Here is a 23238-nt window from a genome sequence, read left to right as displayed (position 1 = left end):
ACTGTTCAAATAATTCCAAGACAAAGAGGCAATTAAACTATAAAGGGACAGATTTAGGGATTAATACTTCTAGCAACCCCCAAGAACCTCAAAACCAAAAGCTTCCTCCTCACCATCACCCTTCTCCCCTTTTTTCTGATAAGACTGTTTTTCTAAGCCAGAAGATACATTAAGAATAAAACATGGCATCCCTTTGGCTCCCAAAGTTGAAACACTGATTTTCTTAACCAACATCTTTGTAGGAGCTAGACACACACTTTATAAGAAGTGAATCCTTTATTGAAAGGGTCCAGAGATATGTTTTTAAGAGTTGTGTGTAGAGGTCCGGAGAGGTTCAGCCAGTTTAGCATCTGCCTTCAGCTCAGGTTGGGATTTCAGGATCATGAGATCGAGCCCCACTTTGGGCTCTGTGCTCAGCACAGAGTCTGCTTAAGAATCTCTCTCCTTCTCACTCTGCCTCTGTCCCTCAACCTCAGCTCTATTCTCATAAATAAATAAATAAACAAATGAACAAACAAACCTTAAAAAAAAAAAGAACAAGAGTTGTGTGTACAAGGGGCACTTGGCTGGCTCAGCTTGTACAGCATGCAACTCTTGTGAGTTATGGCCCCACATTGTGAGTTATGGCCCCACGTTGTGTGTAGAAATTACTTAAAAATAAAGTCTTAAAAAAAAAAAGAAAGAGTTGTGTGTGCAAACAAATACAGTCATTCATCTATATATCTTCTACTATAATGCTTTCACACGCACTACCATATGACAGGTAACACTGGCCAGTGCAGCAAGAAAGAAGGCCTTCCTAAATGCCAATATGGCCTTGTAACACCTGGATGAATAGATTCCTCCCCTACCAAGGGGAGGCTGAGCCCACAAGCTCCTGTAAAGGCCTTCTGGACCCTCTTCTCCTCCATGCAAGCTCAGAGACCAGGACTGGGGACAAAGTAATCCCTCCACACCCATGGTAAGAAACCCAAGTGAAACACCCCAAAGGATAAAAAATTACCAGGTTTGGTTTTCTTTTTCTTTTTCTTTTTTTTCTTTGGCTTCACTCTCACAAATTCTTTGAATTTCTTCTCTTTATTCTTTTCCTTATCTTTTGCAGCTGGAATTAAAAATAAGTATTAGTCTTGGCTTTCTAACATTTTGTTTTCAACACTAAGATGTTTATTCTCAAGTAAGTATGTCCAATGTGAAGAACTAAAACAGGCAACAGAGATGCCTGGGTGGCTCAGTGGTTGAGTGCCTGCCTTTGGCCCAGGGCGTGATCCTGGAGTCCCAGGATCGAGTTCTGCATTGGGCTCTCTGCATGGAGCCTGCTTCTCTCTCTGCCTATGTCTCTGCCTCTCTCTCTCTGTGTCTCTCATGAATAAATAAATAAAATCCTTTTTAAAAAATTAAAAAAAAATAATGAAAAATAAAATGAGCAACAGAACAGAGTTCTAGATCTGGTTCTGCCTAGGAGGTTATTTTCTATCTCTCTCAAGGCTCTGGAACCGCCTTCTCCATCATCTAGCCTTTAGATCAATGGTGAGCAAACTCTGGCCCACCACCTGTTATTTTAAGTTTTATTAAAATACAGTAGGCTTATTCATTACATATTGATGATGTGGCTGCTTTCATGCTTCAACAGCAGAGTTGAGGAGTGAAGATGAAGACTTTATAGCCCTCAAAGCTGAAAATATTTGTCTGGCCCTTTACAGGTTGAGTTTGCCAACCCTACATAGACCATGACTCCTCATTGGCTATATATTACAATCACTGGGTGAGATTTTTAAAAAGTGAATGCCCAGGTCCCACCCACAGAGATGCTGATTTACATGGCTTAAGGTGTGACCTGTATGTCAAACATTTTGTTTCTTTTTTTTATAATTGAGGTACAATTCACATAATGTAAAATTACTCCTTTAAAAATGACAGTTGACACCTTCGAAATACCACAACTTCCTTATCTGCTACTCTTCATAGCAAACTCAAGTCCATCAACACTCCCTGTCCAAACTTCTCACTTCATAGTTTTTCCTAATTCTATTCTAAAAAGTTTCTCACCTATCACTCTGAGACTATTATCAGTTTTCAAAGTTAACAATAGCTCTACCATTGCAAAAACCCAGTTGTTTTGCTTATAAAATATGTCCATAGCATTTCAAGTAATTGATCATACCTTACTCTGTGTAAAGAAGTGTTTAAGCACACATATCCTAGGACTTAACTACTCTACTCCTAGATATTTACTCAGGAGAAGAGATACTGTGTCTACACAAAGATGTGTACATGAATGCTCACTTAAGCTGTAGTTGGATCACACAAAGGAATATTTTTCAGCAATAAAAGCATGAATTATTAATATGTGCAGTAAAGTAAGTGAATCTCAAGGTAAGTATGTTAAGTGAAAGGAGCCAGATAAAATTCATGATCCCATTTGTATAAAATCCTAGAAATGAAAAGTAATCTATAAAAACAGAAGGCAGAGTAGTGGCTTCTTGATGAAAGGAAGGGATGGGTGGAAAGGAGGAATTAAAAAGGGGCATGGGGTGGGGGTGCGCCTGGGTGGCTCAGATCATGGTCCTCGGGTCCTGGGACAGAACCCTGTGTCAGGCTCCCTGCTCAGTAGGGAGTCTGCTTCTCCCTTTCACTCTGCCCCTGAGTGTCTCTCTCTCTTTCTCTCTCTCGTATGTGCACATGCATGCTGTCTAATAAATTAAAAAAAAAAATCTTAAAAAAAGTTTTTTTAAATAGAAAAAAGGGGGCATGGGGAAAATGTGGAAGGCAATTAGATGTATTTACTATCTTGACTATGTTGCTCTTCAAATTATACAATTTAAATATGGGCAGGAAAAAATAAATAAATAAATAAATAAATAAATAAATAAGGGCAGTTCATTGCACAATTAAGCTTTGATAAGCTGTGGAAAACAAAAACAAAAACAAAAACAAAAACAGTGATATGTAGTACATTCACAATGTTGTGCAATCAGCTCTTCCTAGCTCTAAAACATTCCCATCACTCCTAAGGAAAATTCTTTACCACTAAGCAGTTTCTCCCCAGCCCCTCAACCCCTATCAGACCACCAATTCACACGTGTGGGTACAGATTTATTTATTCTGGACATTTCATAAAAATGCAATCACACAACGCGTGACCTTCTGTGTCTGGCTTCTTTTACTTAGTATAATGTTTCCAGGGGCATCAAAAACACTCTTCAAGTGATTATGATATGGAATCAAGATGATCACAAAGCAATTACGGGGTAAGGTAAACAATCAGATTCAACTGATTTTAACTAAGTCAATACAAATAGGATTTCCTGTTACTTGTAACTAAAAGTATCCCAAGTCTTGCAGATGGTCTGAAATGTGGTCACCTTAAACTTTAAAGAGTCCCCTCCTGCAGCTTCAATTAGAGGAGTAAACAATGAGGATAAAAAGAAGAGCTATTCTAGAAAGTTGTTCTATCGAGGCCTATGTACTCTGAACACAGAGGGAAGAGAAAGTCTTCAGAGGCTCACCCTGGCTATCAGCTGAAAACTGTGAAGTCACTCATGGCCTGAGGGGGCAGAACTAACGAGAAGAACTGTCCATCATTGACTAAGCTAAAGTAGGTGATGCCCTGAGGTACAGAAGCAGACAAGGTGACAATAGGCAGAACTCATACACAAGAAATCTCCTGCAGGGACGCACTCCTACTCCCCACTCCAGGACCCAGGGGCAGGGCATCCTTCCCTGCAATCCTACAAGACCACACACAGAGCCTAGAGTGAGGGTATAGCCTCTGCAATTAGATTCAAATCGTGGCTTTACCACCTGCTAGATGCACAGATATTGGTTCAAGCTAATCCATCTCATTTGCATTTCAGTTTCTAATTTATCAACTGGGCACAACTGTACCCACCTCACAGGGTCTATTTTGAGAATTATTTTTTTTAATTTATTTATTTATTCACGAGAGACACAGAGAGGGGCAGAGACGTGAGCAGAGGGAGAAGCAGACTCTTCGCAGGAGCCTGATGTGGGATTTGATCTTGGATCCTGGGATCACGACCTGAGCCAAAGGCAGACACTCAACCACTGAGCCATCCAGGTGTCCCTGTTTTGAGAATTAAATAAAGACAGTACTAGTAAAGAGGTTGGAACAGTGCCTAGCACATGGTGAGTTCTCAAATGTTAGCTGTTGCTATCTTGTTTGTGATACTGTCTCCCAGGAAGATGATGCTCATCTGCTGTCAGCTCTCTACTTGGACAGCTTGACCAATTGTCCCGCGAGCCACACAATAGGAGCCTGACTACAGGGCTTCTTCCAAATTGCCCAAGCTTGGCTGCACAAAGAGCAATTTCCTGCCAAAGCTCTGGATCAGAGAGTAACTTGACACCTGAGGCAGGTGAGGCTTTTCTAGGATGGCCACTTGTCATTTTCTCAGCCTATAGGTGCCCATTAGAAGTACTAGAGCCCTTCTTCCTCCCTCTGTACAGCCTGCTCCCTATTTCTCCACCAGACTATCACCAGCTTATGAGAGCAGGACATTTAGCTCCTCCTTCCAGGAGGAAAAGGCACAGAGTAACATCACCATCATCTATGCAGAAACTGCTATACACCACAGAGCACAGCCACGTATGTGGCTGAGACAAGCAGTAACCTGAACATGTTCTGACCTGTATGAAAGGACAGCAAGCAGCTCAAGGGCAGAGTGAAGTGGGCATGCTCTTGGAGGGATTTTCTCACTGTGTATCACAGGAGGTGGTACTTGTGGCTTCACACTACCATTTCATCACGCCTACCTTCAGTCTCATTTCCCAGCAGTCCTGCTGCCCCCACCATGGATCCCACCCAAACACTAGCCCCACAGGGCCCTCTAACAAATCCCTCTCTCAAACCCTGCATTTTTTCTGCCTTAGCTCACATGGCAGAGACTTCTATGTATTCTCCAATACTCATTTCTCCACTTCTTTCATAAGAAAAGAGTATGTCTTCCAGCTTCTCCTGAGCAAGGTGGGGCCAGAGACAGATGTTCTGGCCTATGCGCTAAAAACAGAAGTGATGTGTGTCACTTCTGGGTTGTACCCTTAAAAGAAAAGAGATATGCCCTACTCTTCCCTTCCCAGAAGCTAAAAGACAGGCAAGGTGGTAAGCAATTCTGGACCACCCAGAGAAAAGCAACACCTAAGAATAATGCAATGCTGAGCTGGCCTTGGACAACTTCAGAGATCTACAACAGAATCACCATGCGGAGTTTGTGATTTGACCTGAGAGGGGGATAAACCTCTTCCTCGTTCAAGCAGGCCACTTTGGTTCTCACTTTTAGGCACCATAATCTGTTAAGTTCATATTTGCTCTCTTTCCTTTAAGGGGAGAGAGAGCACATTCCTGTAAGAAAGCTAGTCTATTGCCACAAGGCATAGATGGTAACAAAGAATGATTGGGCCCACTCTAGTGCCCTAAAACTCATTTGGGCCTAAAGCTGAGGGTTACGCAGAGCAAGAATATGAACCAAGTGGATGTGACAATAGGTAATAAGCACAGGTGAGGTTTCCTCTGATTCTAGAATATTCTTTCTGGGACAAACCGCTACTCGGGACTGAACTCACCTATGCAGAAACAAATCCAAATGCCAAGGAAGCCTGAACTTGCCACTGGAAGATAGTTTATTAAACGGATTCTGGTATTCTGAGAAACCTCATTTGGAAAAGCAAATCTAAACTGACTTTCCAAATTCACTTATGTGACAAAAGGCTTGGCTGAGGGAGGGGGAAATATCTAAAGGCCAGAGTCAGAAGGGCACCTTAGGGATGGATAAACGATCATAGCCACTTATTTTCTTTGATGCCTCTGAACCTCCACTCTGCTGGGTCCCAACATGGCTATGACTTTCCTATTTTCTGGCCTTGGTTCAACTCCTTTACCCTTACATTTTAAGGTTTAACTCAAATGCCACCTATCCTCTCAACATCCCCAGCCCCTGCTCTACAGGCAAAATCTGAATCTTTTATCCACAGCCCTTTATATGTTCCTAATGTAGAACTTAGCCCTTTTTACTGTATCTGATTATGGGCTTTTTCTCCTCAAATGAAAGGGTCTTGTCTCATTCATACCTGATCCTACATTATCACTTTAAAAATAAGGAAATCAGATCCATGAAGAGCACAGATCACAAGTGAACAGCAGTAGGACTGCTATTAAGATTCAGTCTGTGGACTCTCAGACCAGAACTGCTTCTCTTGCTCAACCTAACCAGCAGGGAAATTGAAAGAATAAAAAAATAATCTCTGCAGAACATTTTCTGGTCCTCATGGAACAGAAGCACCAGGAATCTCCATCTAAGAACTCCATTAGATCTCAAGGTCCCATATGCTATAATCAGAGCACTCAGTATAAAGGGAGTACTTTTTTACATTAATTATCCCTAAGCACCGCAAGTCCTATAATAGCCTGTTTTACACTTAAGCATAATGTCAAGTTCACAATGTCTGTGAACGAGAACACAGTCTGCCTGGAGTCAGTCTCACCTTAGAACATCTCCCCATCTGAACCCACTCCCCATCTGAAATTTCAACCCGAAGGATAAAGGCTTTCTTAGAAATCTGAGCAAAACCTAGATATGTTGAGAACAGGTAAGCTATTAAGCTGGTTTTCTTTCAAATCTTGAGAAATTTAGTTATCAGATTAGTCAAGTATTCAGCAAAACCATGAGGAAACAGAGGGAAGCTTTGACAGAAGGAAGTGAGGGGAGATGCCTAGAACAGGGAGAGCTCTCTGGAGGCTTGGGGTCTGTGGAATCTTCTAAATACCCTGCTGTGTTTGCTCTCATTGACAGCATCATGATGAAGGCTGAACATATCTATTGACCCCAGCTCGGTGATGACGATGAGGACTGAGGCTCCTGCTGGTTAGCAGCACAGGCAGGATTAGTAGCCAGGGTTATCATTTCCCACCTAGAACACAGCAAGGTAAATGGTCTGGTTTCCTTTAGCCTGGTAACAACTGCTGGCCATCTCTGCACAGGAGAGTTGTGAAATCATCCATGAAATCTGTGTCCATTTGACATGAGGACAGGGGTGTGTTCCTTCCTGACTACACAAAACTACTCTCCATTTAAGAGCATATAGGAAAGGGATGACCAGGTTATACCCCAGACAGTGAGTGGCCAATGAGTGCCTCCAAATGAACCAGTTTTACAGAGGGCCAGCAGGGGAGTAACAAGTTAAAGAACAGGAATTTAAAAACTCCTTTTGTTCACCCTAAAACATCTTGTACTGTCCACCCCTGCCAGCCAGGTGAGTATACCCACAGCAGGTCTTATTATTAAAAAGGAAACCGACAGGCAAAAAATTCCCCAGTTCACCCAAGGGACTTCCAAATCACAGTGAAAGGGATCCCTCTGCATTAAGAGAGAGAATAAAATCTCAGATATATATGTTGGTATGAGACCCAAGGGGCAGTACACAAAAGTAGAAAATCAATCATTCAGGTTCTTAATTATGCCAAAATGACAACAACCTGTCTATTGATTTTATAGCTCATTAGTAGTTGGCTTAGAACTCATATCTCTGACTGCCTGAGTTAAATGACTTCACTGAGACAAAGAGCTACTATTTATTAAGAGTTACTATAAGCCAGATATTGTGCTAAGCATTTTACATTATATTGCATTTAATGTAACAAAGCTCTGAGGTAGGTAGTACTATTATCTCCATTTCACAGAGGGGAAAATTGAAGTTCAGCAAGTTCTTTGCTCAAAGTCACATAGCGAACGAGGTAAAAGCTGGATTCAAATTCAGGTGGGTTGACTCTGAGCCTGCACATATTACTAACACAAATCAAAACTCAAACATAGTTAATCGGGAATCCCTACACCAGACAAGCAGCCTGCATACGGCCAGACACCCACCCTGTACTCAGACGCATTGTACTGGGTAAGGTCCCTCCTAAGGCAATTACCATGATCAGGGTCAGGTAGAATCATGCCCCAGCACAGAGGGCACACATCATGGTGGTCAGGCAAGCATAACTTTTCCTCGGGCCCCTTATGGCTTACTGTTAAGCTTAGCCTTTGGAATAACCTGGTTCTAGCAACTCTGTCATCTGGGATAGACTCCACCCACTTCTAGAAGGTCCCTAGTCCTACCTGCTGAGATGTTACTCCATCACTATATCCAGTGCCTACTATTTTTACTGGATCCTGACAACCCAATATGGTCTCCACTTACAGGATTCTAATCTAATAATTCTGATTCTAATCTAAAAAATACAAAACATGTTTTTCTCAATAAGAAAAACAAGGAAATAACCATTTCAAATTCATAAGATTGGGGAAATTTATATAACACCAAAAGTTGGTGAGGATGTAGAGAAATCATAGAGCTAGCAGGAGTATAAATTAGAACCCCCATTCTAAATGGATTCTGGTACATTAACTAAAACCCTTCCATTTGGCATCCATTTAGCAACTCCTCTTTTAAAATACTATAAAGAATAGTTCATTCACAGTGACTATGTCCAAAGGCAATCCCTGAAGCATCATCTAGAACAGTAAAGAGTTGGAAACCTCAATGATCCTGAGTAAGAAAGGTTTAAAGAAACTAAAGTATATTTAACAATTGTTTAATATTAGTTACATCTATCATTTCTGGGCGGCGCAGGATGGAGTGGCCAACGGCCTGCAGAGCAACATGCCTGTTTTATTGGGACTACTGTGACACATAACTCACCCATGACTCTCCATCTGTGAGAAAGACACAGTGCAGTGGCATCAAACACAAAGAGACTACTATCAGAAATGGATGGAAGAGCAGGCTCAGAGCCTGATCGACAAAACAACCGCTGCATTTTAACAAGGAAAGATACCTCCGACTCTATTCTCTGCTCCTCCTCCTGCAGGGACAATGATCCCACCTCCTCCCAGGCTCCCGGGTCCTCCTCATCCTGTTATGATACCAGGCCCCCATATGGGGGGCCCTCCCATGATGCCAATGATGGGCCCTCCTCCTCCTGGGATGGTGTCAGTGGGACCTGCTCCTGGAATGAGGCCACCTATGGGAGGCCACATGCCAATGATGCCTGGGCCCCCAATAAAGAGACCTCCTGCCTGTCCCATGATGGTGCCCACTCAGCCAGGAATGACTCGACTAGACAGATAAGAAGAGATAGAAACCTCTTTATATTCATTTTATATTACTTTTTCTACTTCACCAGGAGATCATGGTGCTGTGACTCTGGGTGTTTACTTTTTTTTTTTTTTTAATATTTTATTTATTTATTCGAGAGAGAGAGAGAGAGAGGGAGGCAGAGACACAGGCAGAGGGAGAAGCAGACTCCATGCACCGGGAGCCCGATGTGGGACTCGATCCCGGGTCTCCAGGATCGCACCCTGGGCCAAAGGCAGGCGCCAAACCGCTGCCTGCGCCACCCAGGGATCCCCCTCTGGGTGTTTTCTAACATCATGACAAGGAAGACTTGCTTCCCCTTCCTGTGAAAGAGAGAATAGTTTTTGCAGGGGAGTAGTGGGACAAAAAAAAAAAAAAAAAAAGGCAATTTTTATTTGTATTGTAAAATCTGAAAATAAAATTGTCAGCTATTTTATTTAAAAAAAAAAATTAGTTACATCTGCAAGGGGCGATGGGCGTGCCTAAGAAAACACAATGCAATCCTACACACCAGCCAAAGAATCAATGAGATCTGCCAAAAGGTTTCAATCTGGATGAAGCTCGAACATAATGCTGAACACAAAAGCAGCAAGTTCCAAAAGAGTATTAGGATGTATTATTTATGCATATTTTAAAGCATAAAAACCATTATTTATCAATATAAATGATAAAGACGTGGTATTTAGGAAAGTATAAAAGGAAAAAAAGAAAATGCAATTTAGAGGGTTTCTACTTCATCCTAACTTTTTGTTTCCCTTAAAAAAAATCCAGGGCAGCTGGATGTCAGTGGTTGAGCATTGCCTTTGGCTCAGGCCGTGATCCCAGGATCTTGGGATCCAGTCTCACATCAGGCTCCCTACGGAGAGCCCATTTCTCCCTCTGCCTATGTCTCTGCCTCTATCTGTGTGTCCCTCACGAATAAATAAATAAAATCTTTAAAAAATAAAAGATAAATTTAAAAAAAATCTGAAGGAAATGCAGAAAAAAGTTGGGCAGGGGATTGGATACATACATGTTTGCTATAAAATCCTGTGTACTTTTCTGTATGTTTAAAATATTCTAGAATCTTGGGATCCCTGGGTGGCGCAGCGGTTTGGCGCCTGCCTTTGGCCCAGGGCGCGATCCTGGAGACCCGGGATCGAATCCCACGTCGGGCTCCCGGTGCATGGAGCCTGCTTCTCCCTCTGCCTGTGTCTCTGCCTCTCTCTCTCTGTGACTATCATAAATAAATAAAAATTAAAAAAAAAAAATTCTAGAATCTTAAAAACAAAATACTAAAAAATCACTGAAATATTTTTACCTATCGGGTTCATAATAATATAATAATAATAATTTAAAATTTGATATTATGAATAAATGTAAAAAACTGATACATATAACTGGCAAGAGATTACAAACCAGGACTAGTTTTTCAAAAGGTGATTTGGGAAAAAAAAAAAAAGAAAAGAAAAGAAAAAAAGAAAAAGGTGACTTGGCATCACTTATCAGAAGTTTATTTATTTTTTATTTTTTTAAAGATTTTATTTATTCATTCATGAGAGACACAGAGAGAGAGAGAGAGAGGCAGAGATACAGGCAGAGGGAGAAGCAGGCTCCATGCAGGGAGCCTGATGTGGGACTCGATCCCTACACTCCAGGATCACACCCTGGGCTGAAAGCAGGTACTAAACCACAAAGCCACCCAGGGATTCCTATCAGAAGTTTAAATGTGGGGGCAGCCCGGGTGGCTCAGCGGTTTAGCGTGATCCTGGAGAGGCGGGATCAAGTCCCACATCAGGCTCCCTGCATGGAGTCTGCTTCTCCCTCTGCCTGTATATCTGCCTCTCTCTGTGTGTCTCTCATGAATAAATAAATAAAATATTTTTTAAAATTTTTTTAAAATAAAAAATAAAAGAAATACCTATGTATTTTAATGGAGAAGCTATAAGCCAAAAATATATAATGAGGTTAGAATTTCAGGTAAAAAGAAACTGAAGAGCTTGTAGAATTTATTGAAAAGGCCTCTTCGGGTGCCTGACTGGCTTAGTCAATAGACCATGCAACTCCTGATTTGGGGTCATGAGTTGGAGCCTCACATTAGGCACAGAGATTACTTTAAAAAAAAAAAAGGCTTCTGAAATTCCCCGAGAAACATGTAATTTTTCAATCTTTAAGTTTTAGAAAAAAATCTCCAAAAGAGTTCCTTGTAATAACACATAAACATGAGATTTTTGTGGTAACCCTTACTACCATCCTTGTTTCTATGCAAAATAAACAGTGCTGTTAGAACATATCTTCAGTTGCAATTAAGAGGAAATTGAACTTATATTTGGAAACAGCAAGAGAATCCCACACAAGTTTTAGTTCTTTTGTTTTTTTTTTTGCCCTGCTAAGCAGGTATGGAGTAGATTTGGGGGACAGGATGACTGCACCCATGCTGTTCTGAGCTCAAGTTCACTGCTGGCTTCTGAATGAGCTCCCTTTCCTTGACTGTCCCCATTTATACTAGGATGACAAGGCCTTCAAAAGCTAAGTGACTTCACAAAATAACTTGAGCAGCAGGAGGTTGAGATAAGAATAACAGATAAGTATTTCTATTTCCTTTAGGAGGGCCACAGCCCCATGATGCAACTCCTAAGGATCACTTGTGATTTTCAGTCTTTGAGATTCAATTAGACCAGACCAACCTAATGCTGCGTTTGTGAGAGAAATGCAAGCACTGTGACCTGAGCAACAGAGTTCAATATAATATAGATACAACACAGAACCAAAATACTTACTTGGAGAACTGGCAGAGACCCGCTTCCTGGTCAAGCTCTCCTGGTTGGCCTTGTCTGAAGCTGAAGAGCCTCTCGTTTGGACATGCTTCTTTCCTGGACTCTCCTCTGGCTCTGGTGACTTCTCCATCCCGTGGAAATACTTCATGTGATAGTGCAACAGTTTGGCCTTGCGGAAAAATTTTAAACAATCCACAACCTTGCACCTGAACTTGTGATCTAGGTCAACAGCTGGTGCTTTACATGTCACAAAATCATCTGTTTTCTTAAAAGTATTTGTTACTGAAAAACAAAACAGAAACAAAAACAAAAATCCCTTGTGTTTATCCTAGTTATTATAACATATGCATTAACACATGGCAATAGAAAGTGAAAGAGCAGAATGCATATGTAGCTGGAGACATCAGACAGACATCCATTACCTCCCCATATTACTATTTGGAGAGAATGGTAAATAATACAGACTCAACCATGATTCATCTTCTGACAGAATAGATCAACATGTTTTTTCTTTGTTAAGCAGTCATACAAGTTCTCAAGGCTATAGACTGTAGGGAAAGAGTAGGGGAATATCCTTAAAAACAAACCAAAAATCAGGGACCCAACCCAGCACTTATAACTCATGAGTTGGATCAAATTCAAACTTACTACCATCCTGATACTTGTGAGTGTGGACAGAATTAGGGAATATTCTGGTGGGAATCTCTTTATGAGGGATCACACAATGGTTTTTGCACAGAAAGTGTTAACTGTTGCAAAGTTTTTTGAAATTTTGCTATGTGTACTTGAGCAAAGAGACTCAAAGACAGTCAGAAAAAAAAAGGCAACCAAATAAATGGATCTTGAAGACATGAGGACAACTCAAGTCAATGATCAAATTTAAAGAGGCAAAAAAAGTTTGAAATACTCCCCACAAAAAAACAAATAAACAGAAGGCAATGGTCTGTTATGTATCAATGACAAAAAACAGAGCTGCATTCCATAACCAGAAGATATTTAAAAAAAAATTTTTTTAAGATTTTATTTATTTATTCATAGAGACACAGAGAGAGAGAGAGAGAGGCAGAGACACAGGCAGAGGGAGAAGCGGGCTCCATGCAGAGAGCCCGACGTGGGACTCGATCCAGGGTCTCCAGGATCACGCCCCGGGCTGCAGGCGGCGCTAAACCGCTGCACCACCGGGGCTGCCCATATTTTAAAAATTTTAAACTCAATCTAAATCACTCTCTGTATTTCAAAATCAGCACTAGGGTATGATTACAAAGCTGCTATGCTTGGTGATCTGATGGATGCCATTTTATGGACAATTTAAACAAGTAAGAAATTATATATAAATACATATACATCCCAAAGCAGAAAAGCCTTAAAATCACTTTCTATCTATGACAAGAGATAAAAGAGGTTCGAATCAATAAGATGCAGTTAAGAGAAGAATAGTAACATGAAATGAATTGGAATACATAGACAAAAATGGTTGTGCTGGAAACCATGTCAGTGGAAAAATTCAAACCTCAAACCTCTAATATATCCTAAAATTATTTCTTAAAAGAAATTATAAGCAATTTTCCTGGAATTTACTCCTCTTGGACCTATTAAAAGTTGAACCATATGAATGTGCCATTTTTGTAATTAAGAAAGTTAAATATTGGGATCCCTGGGTGGCGCAGCGGTTTGGCGCCTGCCTTTGGCCCAGGGCGCGATCCTGGAGACCCGGGATCGAATCCCACATCAGGCTCCCGGTGCATGGAGCCTGCTTCTCCCTCTGCCTATGTCTCTGCCTCTCTCTCTCTGTCTCTCTGTGACTATCATAAATAAATAAAAATTAAAAAAAAATTAAAAAAAAAAAAAGAAAGTTAAATATTGGCTATTTCATACGGTTCAACCTAATAATTCCTTTTCTATTACGACAGTCTTAAAAATCAATGCAGACAAGGGATGCTTGGGTGGCTCCATCGGTTGTGTGACTCTTGGTTTTGCCTCAGGTCATGATCTCAGGGTCATGAGACTGGCCCCATGTGCAGTCTATTTGAGATTCTCTCTCTGGCTCCCTATCCTTTTGCCCCTCCCCCTGCTCATGCTCCCCCTTCTCCCTCTCTGAAATAAATAAATAAATCTTTAAAAAAACAAAAATCATTGCAGACAACTCCACCTACCATCATATGAACAAAGCTAAAGTCCAAGTAGGAGAGCATCAACACCTCCTGCCACCACCTGAGAACTACAGCAGTCAAGTTCAGCCACAGTAAATTCATGTATCCTTCGGCTTGTGTTCGTAGCCCTGGTTTATTGTGATATATTTATTTATAATGGCAAAGAAGACTGCCAAAATGCGAGCATCTTTGAATTAAAAAAAAATCTAAGAGCTGAAAATGAGAACTTTGAACCAATTCCATGAAGAATTACCATTCTCTCTATTCAAAAACTCTGCACCTTTGTGTATACACAACTGATCATTTGCATAAGGCAAAGACAGAACGATGGTTAAAAAGTGTGGGCTCTGCAGCTGGCTGGCCTGGTTCAAATCCTGACTCCTTTACTTACTCCTCCTGCCTCAGCTTCTTCATGTGCAGGGTGGAGAGATTAGTGGTAACTACTTCACAAAGTTGTGAGAATTAAATTAGTACATGCAAAGATCCTAGAAAAGTGTCTGGCACATACTAAGCACTCAATAAATACTGGTTCTTACTACTATATAGTATAATTTTGGACTTCTAAATAAATGGGACTTATGAACAGCTGTTAAGGAATTAACCTGCTCATAAGCAGAACAACAGAAGTCTCCACCACCTTCAGCCACTCTGTGCTCATGCTAGAGGCAATATGGTATAATGGAATCAGCTTGTTTTTAAATCCCAGCTTTACTTTTCATTAGCTGTATAAATAAGTTGTGCACATTTTCTAAACTATTCTCATTTGATTTCTCATCTAAAAAAAATAAAAAGAATAAATACCACCTATTTTAAAGAGTTGAGGGAAGGCTATAACATAGGTGCTTGGCATAAAGAAGGTCATTTAAAGTATTAAATACATCTTGATAAACAGGCTTACATCATTTATGGAATGTAGCTGGAGACAGCCATTATAATTATCAACCACAGTCAAATTCCTCCAACCAGCCCTCATAAGCTCTGGCTGGGAAACATATCACTCTGTAAGCATTCTGTTTTTCTACATCCTTCTAAAAATGTGAAATCCAAACCAACCAGAAGGTTCCTAATATGGCTACTCAATAGAATTATTACCCCCACCTTTCAGAACATGGTACTTTTACTAATGCAGCCAAAGAGTTTTATAGATTTGTTTTTATTTTTTTAATAATCACATTACATGGTGCTGGAAAGTACCAGCTTAGTCCACCAAAATCCGGAACTTTGTGTTGTTTGCCTTTTTAAAACATGAATTAAAGTGTGTTTCCATTATCCTCAAATAGTTTTGTAAAACTACATGTTGGAAGTTACACATTTATCCCTAACAAACTCCATCAGATTATTTTAGTCCAAGAAGTTTATAAACCTTGATTCTGTAATTCTATATATTTGGGTCTTTATCTAAGTTGTTGATAAAGATCTCGTGGGACAGACCTGAGGACAGCCTTTGGATAGCCTTCAGGCTGACACCAATTAATCTACACTCTCTGGATAGAACTGCCTGAGCCAATTCAATTCATCTATGCAGATTCCCAATATACTCATGCATCTATTTCCTTCTAGTTCAGACAGAGATTCCAAAAAAGATGTGCTCAAACTAACTGCTAAAATAAAGATTCACATGGTCTCATAGTGCTATAGATCCCAAAAATTATGATATTAAAACCTAACCCCCAATGTGACAGTATTTGGAGGTGGTGCCTTTGGGAGGTGAATAGGTCATGAAGGCAGAGCCCACATGAATGGGACTAGGGCCCTTATTAAAGAGACCCCAGAGAGTTCTCTTGCCCCTTCTGCTACACGACTACACAGTGAGAAGACTGCTTTTTACTAACTAGGAAGCAGGCTCTTCCTAGACAATGAATCTGCTGGTGCCTTGATCTTGGACTTCCCAGGCTCCAGAACTGTGAGAAACAAACGTCTTGTTCCTAAGCCATCCAGTCTATAGATACTGTTATAGTAGCCTGAACGGATGAAGACAGACAGTCTACCAATCCAGTAAGCTTCTCTAAAGGAAGTAAGTTTAGGGTGGCAGAACAGAAACTCTTCCCCTCAAAGGAAAACCCTTGGTTCCGCACAGCTAAGCAGAAGGTAGGAACAGCTGGACTTCCAAAGGTAAGCAAGCATGGCACTCAGGTGGGCCAAACTGCCTTTAAGAGGTGGTCCTAGAATCACAGCAGCTCAAGTAAAGAAACTCCCCAGGAGAGAACATACTGCCAGGTATCACTGTCACAAAGCCCCTGACCAAACCAAGAGCTCTTTTCAAAACGGCAACATCAATGAGACAAAATCAGTCGCTAGCTGTTGCCTAAAGGAGTAAATATTAAAAGAAAGATTTGAGAATTATATTCAACTACAGAAGTTTGATATGTAAAATTCCTTCATAAACTCAACTCAGTGAGTATAAATTATTGATATACAAACCATTCCAATTATAAGCCTGTCCATAATCTACCCTGCACTGTTGGGAAAAACAACACAAACATCGGGGTGAGACAAGCAGCAAATAAGAGTATAAATCAGTTACAGATAATAGCCTTTGACAAAATCTGATAAATTACATAATTAACTCTAATTTTGGATCCACAAATCAAAAAATAGATAAAAATATTATATAGTAATTATATAATGTTTATGTTAACTTTTTAATGATAACAAAATATTTGGGACATGTTAAAATGAAACAACAGCAAAAAAGATAAACATCCCAAGATTTAAGTAATCATTTCCTTTTTCATGAAGACCTTGCAAACTGTACAATTTTTGAACCCAACTAATTTAAAGAGATATAAAAACGGTATTTTCCAGACTTGGTAATTTTAACTTAGTCTTTGCATATGACAGCCAAGACAAGCCTATCTGCACAATGAAAGCTGCCAGTTTGGCCAGTGTAGGTCACATTGTTCCCTCTGTTTAGCCTACCTTTTGCACTTGCAAACCAAGCCCTGCACATCCTTCAAATGCCACCTACTTGCATAACGTTTTTGCCTTGGCCTCTCAGCAGAAAATAATCTATCCTGCCTTCTCTGAATTCCCATTAAGTATTTCATGTAAAATAAATCTCATAGTATCTATCCCTTTCTATCTGTACTACAATTGGCTCTGCTCATTCTTTATTCTAAAATGTTGAAATGGGGAACATGCCCCATTCTTTATTTTTCCTATGATACTTATCTTGGTGAACAACATTAAACAAGAGAAGTGGGCTCTCCAAGATGGTTTCCTCACCAAATGGGAGGGAAAATACTTATTTCACAAGGCTCCTACATGTTTCCTTGAGGTAACAGAAGAGAAAAGCCATTATTAACTAGAGTTAGTTACTTGAACATTAGTTGTCATGATGGTTGTCACCAACCTCATAGTTGTTTGTTTAAAAAAATCAAAGGTACGCATAATCCCAGCCAGAGGTCAGTGTATCAGTGGCACAACCTGAAAAATTTTAACATCTAATTGCCCAACTTTATTAGTCACACACTCAAGTTTGGTAATAAAAGCACAACAGGAACAATAAAAAGATGCAACCAGCAAAATATTTTACATTTTCAAATAATTTTTAAAAAGAATATGCATAGGGCAGCCCTGGTGGCGCAGCGGTTTAGCGCCACCTGCAGCCCGGGGTGTGATCCTGGAGACCCAGGATCGAGTTCACATCGGGCTTCCTGCATGGAGCCTGCTTCTCCCTCTGCCTGTGTCTCTGCCTCTCTCTTTGCTCTCTCTGAATGAATAAATAAATAAATCTTTAAAAAGAAAAAAAAAGAATATGCATAGCATAACTATGCCAAAGAAAACCCACAAGAGAAATACTACGATCAAAACAAAATATTATAAGAAAAATATACACAATATAATAGTATAAATAACGGCAACCCTTTGGTTATGAGACTTCAAGTAAAAAGAAAAACAAGTGTTTTCTACTCTTTTGCGCTTTATTATCTAATTAGGTATAATAGTCATATTAACGTCACAACAGAAAGAACACAATGCTTTTATATTTCTGTATTATACTACTCCCCAGAACAGTGTTCCTGTGGTGAAAGAAACATGGTGCTAGAAGCACGGTAAAGGACTAGGAGAGCCATTGGCTGCCCATAAGGCCCACTGAGCCACACACAGTCTGTGTAGATCCCAGGTCTCACACAGGTGTGTATCTCCCAATGGGAGTTAACTGTATTATATGTCACTGATGGCACCACCCAGTTATATACATCTTCCACTATGGGACACTACCATCTTTTGTCAACGTAGGAGCAGTTACTAGGAGACAAAAGGACAAGTAACTGAAAGTGCCAGCAAGAACTGTGGCTCTGAGTCTGACAGCCTGCAAGAAACTGAATGTTGCCAATAACCATGTGAGCCTGGAAGCAAATCCTTCCCCAGCAGAGTTTTCAAATGAGAACACAACCCTGGTCAACTCTTTGACTACAGTCTTGCAGACTACTCTGCCTGGATTCCTTATCCACAGAAACTATAAAAAAATAAATGTGTTGTTTTAAGTCACCATGTTTGTGGTAAAATTGTTACATAGCAGTAGATAATATAGAGCAGGATCAGAACCCTCTCATTTTCTATTTGGATAATGTTTTATACTTTTCCTTTTATGATAAACATACATTAATTTTATACTAAAAGAAGTTTTTTAAAGGATGTTTTCCTGAAATGTGGCTTAGAAATAAAATCCTATTTAACCCTTTTTTAAAATACCCATTGCCAGAACCTCAAACCTCACAGTGGATTATGACGGTGATATTTATTCTCACTGACCATACCCTAGCATTCCAAGCTCATGTCAATTTAAGTACCACCTTGCTTTCCAAACTCACCTCCCATCAACCCACAATGAGGCCTCAGCAGCTGTCCAGCCAACTGCTTCACGGTCTCATAGTTCACACCTCCACTCAGGCTTTGCCCTCTCATTGCCATTCCACCATGGTTTGGCCAGTGTTCACTTCTATCCAGACTCAGCTCACTCAACATCTAGGAAGTTGTCAAAATGGCACTGGCTCTTAGGGACCATATGCCATCAACTCCTGGCATAAATGACTGATGCACCCCATCTTAAGCACTTCGGATCTGTTCCTGGAGCCTGTTATTTGCGACTTTTCCAGCCAGAAGATAAGGACCACTTCTCACTGTCTTATGTATGTACCCTCAGCAGCACCACCTCCTAATACAGTTGGTATTCCCGTCAGCAAAGACATCATGTGATACCAGCAGTTTAATACTTTTTTGACATAATGGGTAGAACATTTTTCAGGTGTGTGAAGAAATAATTTTATCAGCTCTGAAGCAATAGAAGGCAATCAATCAAACATGAATAGATTTAAATATTCACAGCAAGTCCAGTCAAATGCATCAAATAAAAGCAAAATATCCTTAAATATGTCCTTAAGTAGAGGAACAGTTATATAAATTATGAGAAGTCTGCATTATATAATTCTAATCAGCTATTTAAAAGAATGAAGTAGCTCTATGCTTACTGATATGGATAATCTTAAGATATCCATACAGAAAGTTACCCAGTCCATACCATAGTATATGAACCCATATATGGTAACAGGTGAGGAAAAAAAAGATATTATAAAAATGCATAGGAAAAGGGATGCCTGGCTGGCTTGGTCAGAGGAGCATGTAACTCTTGATCTGAGAGTAGGGAGTTCGAGCCCCACAATGGGTGCAGAGATTACTTAAATAAATATTTATCTTTTTAGATGCAAAGAGAAGAAACCAGGGGACAGAAATTAGGATGTTGGTAGTGGTTATTTCTGGAAATGGGCGTGGACTAGGAACGGAGGGAGTAAAGAGGAACTTCTACATTTTCTCTGTATACCTCAGAAGCAGCAGCATATCTCACATTCAGATTGTGGTTTCTAAATACAATTTTCCATTTAAAAGAAATGGGGGGGGGCGGGGGGGGGGGGAGACACACCTGGGTGGCTCAGTGGTTGAGTGTCTGCCTTCCGATCAGGGCCAGATCCAGGCAAGATCAGGGCGAGATCCCAGGCTCCGGGAATCGAGTCCCGCATTGGGATCCCCAATGTCTCTGCCTCTCTGAGAAAAGAAAGAAAAAAAGAAAAGAAAAGAAAAGAGGAAAGAAGAAGAGAAGAGAAGAGAAGAGAAAGAAAAGAGAAAAGAAAAGAAGGAAGGAAGGAAGAAAAGAAAGAGAGAAAGAGAAAGAGAGAGAGAAAGAGAGAGAAAGTGAAAGAAAAGAAAGGAAGGAAGGAAGGAAGGAAGGAAGGAAGGAAAGAGAGAGAGAGAGAGAGAAATCAGGAGGCACCTGGGTGGCTAAGCCACTTAAGAATCTGCCTTCCCAGGATCCTGAGATCAAGCCCTAAATCCGGCTCCCTGCTCAGCTGAGAGCCTGCTTTTCTCTCTGCCCTTGCCCCTGCTCATGCTTTCTCTCTCTCAAAAAAAGAAATTAAAAAAATTTTAAATTAAAAAAAATGAAATTTAAAAAAGGACAATAAAATCCTTAGGGGCACCTGGGTGGCTCAGTTCATTAAGCATCTGCCTTCAGCTCAGGTCATGATCCCTATGTCCTTGGATACAGCCCTGAGTTGGGCTCTCTGCTCAATGGGGAGTCTGCTTCTCCTCTCCCTCTGCCCACCCCGAGTTCATGCATGTACTCCCTCTCTCAAATGAATAAGTAAAATCTTTTAAAAATAAATTTTAAAAATCTTTAAAAAAATAAGTAAATAAAATAAAATCTTTAAAAAATAATAAAGAAGTGCTTGCAGAATGAAAAAGATACAGGAACCAGTTTGAAAGGCTCCTGCTGACCAAATCTGGGACAATGTGGGTATTAAAATAAATAATGACAGACATATGGGGCACATGGGTAGCTCAGTCAATTAACATCCAACTCTTGATTTCGGCTGAGGTCATGATCTCAGGGTTGTGAGAGCCAGACCCAAAATGGGCTATATGCTCAACAGGGTATCTACTTGATATCCTCTCTCTCCCTCTGCCTCTCCAGCTGCTCATGCGCGCGCGCTCTCTCTCCCCCCCGCCCCAAATCTTTAAAAAAGAAAAAACATGACAGACACAGATTATAACCCATAGAACAAAGACAGAATCCATGAATCCATGTGGATACAAATAAAGAAAGAAGGGAGAGCTCTTCCTTATAACAGAATACAAACTAATAAAATGTTAAGAGAAATTATTAAAGTTAGAAAGCACTATTTGGCAGCCATCAGAGTAAAAACTGTTCTGTACAAGAAATACCAACGGATGCTGAAGTAGTAGGTAAATGTTTCATGGAAAAACAATATATCTACAGAGCCTCAAAGTATCCTCTCACAAGAAATTTATTAACTATAAAGGGAAAAATAATAGCTTTACAATAGAACAGATACTATCTTAGATAAGTAATCAAAGTTAACATCACCAATAAATGGGACAAACAGATATCACATGCCTCCTGATAGAATGCACTTAAAAAGAACATCCTGCTTACATGGTATTTCCACTAGAAGTTAATAACCTAAATCTAATCATGAGGATACATCAGAAGATACCAAACTGAGGGACACCATATCCTTCAGAAATGTCAAGGTCATAAAAAACAAAGACTAAAGAATTATTTCAGATGAAAGGAGACTAAAGAAACAAACAATGAAATCCAATATGTAATCCTGGATTGGATCCTGACCAGGAAAAAATGTTTTTCCAACTTTTGCTATAATGGATATTATTAGAACTACTGAGGAAATCTGAATAAGATCCTGATTTTGATAATCATATTGTAGTAATGTAAGAGAATGTCCTTGTTTTTAGGAAATAAGCACTGAAATATCTCTGGGTAAAGTTCTACAACTGATACCAAACAATTCAGAAATAATACTTTTTTAAAAGGCTGGCTTAGTAGAGCATACGACTGAATCTCGGAGTTCTGAGTTCAAGTCCCACATTGGGTGTAGAGATTACCTAAAAAGCGGGGGGGGGGGAGGGGGGCACCTGGGTAGCTCAGCTGGTTAAACTACCATCTTTTAATCTCAGCTTAGGTCTTGATCTCATGGTTGTGAGTTCAAGCTTTGCCCAGTGTGGAGCCTACTTTAAAAAAAAAAATCTTTAAAAAAAAAAAAAAAAAGAACAATGAACCAAACATGGCAGGGGCGCCTCGGTAGTTCAGAGGTTGGGCATCTACTTTTTGCTCATGTTGTGATCCCAGGGTCCTGGGATTGAGTTCCACATTAGGCTCCCCGTGGGGAGCCTGCTTCTCCCTCTGCCTCTGCCTCTCTCTCTCTGTGTCTCTCAGATATAAACAGAAAATATTTTAAAAATATAATAAATAAAGCAAACATGGCAAAGTGCAAACTAGTGGAGGAATCTGGCTGAAGATATACAGGAATTCTTTGTACTACTTTTCCAACTTTTTAAAAGTCTGAAATTATTTCAGTCTTAAAACTTATTAAAAATACATGCAGAGGGATACCTTGGCTGCCTTAGAAAGTAGGGCATGCGACTCTTGATCTTGAGAATTGTGAGTTTGAGCCCTACCTTGGGGGTAGAGTTTATTTAATTAAAATAATTTTTTAATATATGCAGAAAAAATATGTGCAGGAAAATTACTCTGAGGTCACAAGACAGCTAAGAGGGAGGAAGATGCAAACCTCTGTACTGTCCTCACAAAAAAAATCACTGAGCATTTAACCCACAAGATGGCAGAGCTGCCCCAAATGTCAGAGCTGTGTTTGGATGGCTAACACTTCTCTTCTGCTCTAGACTAGGTATGTTCTGCCTTCCCTGGCTTCCCCTCCCCTGCCAATCAAAAGCTTCCTTCACACAGATTTCCTAGATTGTGACTCCATCCCAGGTTAGAAATTCCAAGACTGGCACCAGCTCAGCACAGCAATCACCAAATAATGACTAATGCAACAGCATCCTGGCCTCCAGGGATGTTTCTGATGATGATACCACCCTCCTTCCTGCTTACTTACATAATACATTCCTGGTGAATGAATCCTCAACAAAACAATCTCTCCCAGCCATCTTTCTAGATCATCCTGTACTCACCACTAAGCCCATGCTCCAACATCATTCTGTTTCTAGATCAACACATCTTCCTCCCTCAAATTAAATAATTCCAAAGGCACCACCCTGTCTGGAGTACTGACATCACTTGTACCACGCATTCCTCTTCAAACCTGGCCACTCTACTAAGCCTCTTACTCAGAGTATACACACTGCTTTAACAAGTA

The 23238-nt window shown here is 40.3% G+C and overlaps 1 protein-coding gene and 1 pseudogene across 6 annotated transcripts in view; one reads left to right on the top strand and one right to left on the bottom strand.

Moving 5' to 3' along the window:
- PHF20 (PHD finger protein 20) overlaps positions 1-23238 on the bottom strand; it is a 146541-nt gene that overhangs the window by 27979 nt on the left and 95324 nt on the right. For all 6 annotated transcript variants that reach the window (XM_077872953.1, XM_077872957.1, XM_077872955.1 and 3 more), the window contains 2 exons: positions 11895-12173; positions 1004-1102 (listed from right to left, as the gene is read on the bottom strand). In XM_077872953.1, coding sequence (XP_077729079.1) covers positions 1004-1102; positions 11895-12173 — 378 coding nt within the window. The remainder of the gene's footprint in view (positions 1-1003; positions 1103-11894; positions 12174-23238) is intronic.
- Positions 8633-9211, top strand: LOC144298893 (U1 small nuclear ribonucleoprotein C pseudogene; annotated as a pseudogene).

The sequence above is a fragment of the Canis aureus genome, chromosome 26 (assembly GCF_053574225.1).
Source record: "Canis aureus isolate CA01 chromosome 26, VMU_Caureus_v.1.0, whole genome shotgun sequence".
NCBI classification, from domain to species: domain Eukaryota; kingdom Metazoa; phylum Chordata; class Mammalia; order Carnivora; family Canidae; genus Canis; species Canis aureus.
Note: the sequence above shows the minus strand (reverse complement) of the source record. Positions and strands in the feature narration are given on the sequence as shown.